This window comes from Mobula birostris, chromosome 9 (assembly GCF_030028105.1).
Source record: "Mobula birostris isolate sMobBir1 chromosome 9, sMobBir1.hap1, whole genome shotgun sequence".
NCBI lineage: Eukaryota > Metazoa > Chordata > Chondrichthyes > Myliobatiformes > Myliobatidae > Mobula > Mobula birostris.
In genome coordinates, this window is record NC_092378.1 from 107,562,985 (window position 1) to 107,566,497 (window position 3,513).

A 3,513-nucleotide genomic window follows, 5' to 3' on the forward strand; every position below is an offset into this window, starting at 1 on the left:
ATTCAATGTCTAAACACCTAATTCTAGCAATTCTTGTTACAGTTGGTATATTTATTTAGAAAGTGTGAGTGTTCAACTCCAGGTCCCACAAAATACATCCCATCCATCCCTTATATTCAGCTCTAAGATCCGGGCATAGAAGGGATGTAATTGTGGTTCTTTCTCCATGGGTCACCATTTTCTGATTTACTCACAATTCTGAGACAGTGCAGGATCTTTTGCTGGCTACTGTCTGATTTACATCATGCTCACAGGCAGTGTATCCAGATGAATATTGGTCAGTACTTTCCCTCTGTTCCTACAACTGCAGTCATTCCTGGCACCAGAGAATAACCAAGTGCTTCCATTTCACGGTATCTCCTGTCTCAGAAAACAATTTTAAAAAGCTTAGCTTTATTTGTCACTAGGCCTCTGTTTACTTTCAACATAAGTCCTGTTTTCAGCAGTGAACTGTGACAGTGCCTCACAGTGATCTGTCCACGTTGGTCTGAGTGTGAAAGACCACAAGCAAAGCTATTGTGGACATTTTTCTTGTTTTAAAGTAGACCGTTGTTGGATTTTCATTCCCTCCACCTTTAGTTTTACACTGAAAAATTGTATTACTTTATCGATTCTGTATGCTACAATACATTTTTTTTAGCAAAAGTGCGGGTGTTAGCTCAGTCATTAAATTTCTTTTATAAAATGTCCCGCTGAATGATAATTAGCTCATTACTCGGTGTAGGCAATCTTTATACATGAATCAAAACTACATGCTATTGTTGTATAATATTGGTCTAATATGGGATGGCGGTGGGAGAATCGGCGAGGCGTTAATGGATTGTGTGGAAGGATGGATACAGAAAATATGAGAGCTTTCGAATTTCTTTGAAGACTTGCAGTTTGTCAATAGATTGAATGGCATCATATCTTGTTCTGAAATGTGAGAAATATGTGAGAAATTGACTGTACCTTTCCCCATAGTACAGCATTAGTTTATTTCTAAAGTACTTCAGCAGATGAAAAATGATTTGACCTGTCCTGGGACAGTGAAAGGTCCTACAGCACAATGTCTGCTTTTTAACAACAAACCATTGTTCATCTCAACATTGACCAAGTCAAAGATCTTTTAATTTTCATTCTCTAGAGATGAAGAGTTTACCTCTGTGACAGAAATATTGTTTCTTTATTGAGGAAAAGGGAATGTTTGCAGACATTTTCCAAACATTGAGGAAAATGACCATACAAGGAGGAGTATTGTGCCACCTTTACATTAGCATGACTTGAACCTGATGCTACACAGGTCCTTTAAGCAAAACACACATTGTAAATGCTGATAATACATGTTTTCATTGCATTTCTGAAGGTGGTGGAGGATGCAGGTTATAGATTTAATGGTAGTTGCTGGAGAGAGCTTCTGTCACCAGTTTAAAAAACTTGTAGGCAGCTTCATGTTCCTCTGGTCCGAATCCTTTTTTATCACGAAGAGCGAGTTCAACAATGAAGGCCTGGCTGAGAAGCTGTGAAGAAAAACAATAATTATACAACACTGAAACTAAACTGGAAAGCAAAGCTCAAACCTCCAATGACTTCTTACCGAATAGCCCAGAAGTCCATGTTGTCCTCTGGGTCGATGTCAGTACTCAGTGGTGCAAACATATAAGTCTTTTCCCATATCCTTGCCTCATGTGCCCATCAAAGCCCTTTTGATTCTTTTTGACAAACAGTAGCTAATTAACCTGAAGGACAGCAAACTGGAGCAAACTCTCTACAGACAATACACAATGTGAGGATAATTTCAGCGTCCTTGGGGCAGTGAAGTCAAAAACAATTCTGCATCTGTTAGATGTTGAATAAAGGGAAATCAAAATCAACTCTCTGGAAAATTTCAAAAGGTCTGCCTTTTGCACAGTGAGCAGATGTGCTCTTTTTGCCTGCAGTTTAGTCCATGATGCTTGGTTGTCATGTTTGTTATAACTCTGTAATTGAGAAATATCTATAGCACTCCATTTATGAAAATTTGCACATCCTAGAAAGATTGGTGTTTACCTTGAAATTTTGAGTGTCCACTCCGATTGTTTGATGTTTACTGCTGAGATCATAGAAATTGGTTTCAATACTCTTCAAATCCTCAATTGCAGTGTTCAGAGCCTTCAGCACTTTGTCTGCATGAGCCTGAACACCAGGGTCACCGGCTGCAAAATGGCCATTGAAATTTTTAAATAGTCTGGTCGTCCAGGGATAGACCGCGAATACCCTAGGAAGAAAAAAACAAATTGTCCGGTTTCTGTTGTGATAACTTGGAGTTAATTAATTTCTCAAAGCTCATGATTTAGGACTTTTTGATCAAATAAAGAGTTGATTTTCTGTGGGTTTAACTAGAACCTCAGTGCAGTGTTGAATACTAATTCCCTCACCCAATGACAACATCTAGGCAAGCATAGCAAATTAAAGAGCCTTCACTGGAACCATAGTTGAAAATACAGTGCATGATTTAAACATAAAACAGAAAATACATTTTCAACATACAGTACCTTGCCAAGGCTTGGGCAGTTATTGCTTTCTTATCCAAATGGTCCCATTTGTTCATGATGTATTGTTCCTGAGCCTTTGTTAATTTCACCATTTTGGCTGTTGAGCTCTCACTGTCACTGCTCACGCAAGAAAGCTGTGTTGATCTGGAGTTTTGCCTTCACTTTTATAGGCTCTGAAATGGCTCATCTCAGGCTAAATCGTTACTGTAACAGGCTGATTACTTGATGGGTTGGGCACACTTTCCAAACGTGGGCTGCAACCCTTCTGTGTTTGTGTGTTAACACTTGCTGAACAATTGCTTGTCTGAGCCTCACTTCTGCCCATCCAACACGAAGAATAATTCTCCAATTTTGTCAAATATTAATTCAATACATTCATTTTCAAACTGTAGAACTCTCTCCTTGTTAATTGAAGTTCAGCTTTTACACTTTTTCATTAAATAATACTATTTTTCAAAAATTAATACATTTCTGATGTTGAAATTAAATCCATGACTATTATAATATAGCTTCACTAATGTTCTCATCTGTAAAGATATGGGATTGTAGCAATGGAAAACTTATGACAAACTTACATCAGTAAATTGAGACAAGATTATTTTGAAATACTGAGCTACAGCAATAATGTGCACTTCATGGTCCCTGGGGTCTTTCTGACTGATGACTCTGCTATCAAAGTTCACTGGGTAACTAATAGCAATTTGCATCGTCTGTGGGTAGTTTTATGAATTTGGTAAATGGACACATATGGACAAAGCTCTATTTCTGTTTTGCGTGTCCATTGAATAGAGAACCAGCCATGAGCATTCACGAATTACTGTAGGTGAAGTGTAAACATGAAAAGACCAATGAGGGAAAATGTGGGTTCACTACGAACAAAGATCGGAGACTTTATAATAGGAAATAATAAAATGGCAGAGGAACTAAACCAATGTCTCCTGTCTGCTTAAGTATTGGATTTTCAATAGGCTTTCAATAAGGTTGTGTTCAGAAGATAAAC

General features: G+C 37.9%; 1 protein-coding gene across 1 annotated transcript; it reads right to left on the bottom strand.

Annotated features, from left to right (window-relative positions):
• Positions 1-1,169: 1,169 nt before the first annotated feature.
• LOC140203428 (hemoglobin subunit beta-like) lies at positions 1,170-2,605 on the bottom strand. Its single transcript, XM_072269488.1, has 3 exons — positions 2,514-2,605; positions 2,029-2,236; positions 1,170-1,499 (listed from the first exon to the last, which is right to left on the bottom strand). The coding sequence occupies exons 1-3, from the start codon at positions 2,603-2,605 to the stop codon at positions 1,371-1,373; spliced, it is 429 nt and encodes a 142-aa protein (XP_072125589.1). The 3' UTR covers positions 1,170-1,370.
• Positions 2,606-3,513: the final 908 nt, after the last annotated feature.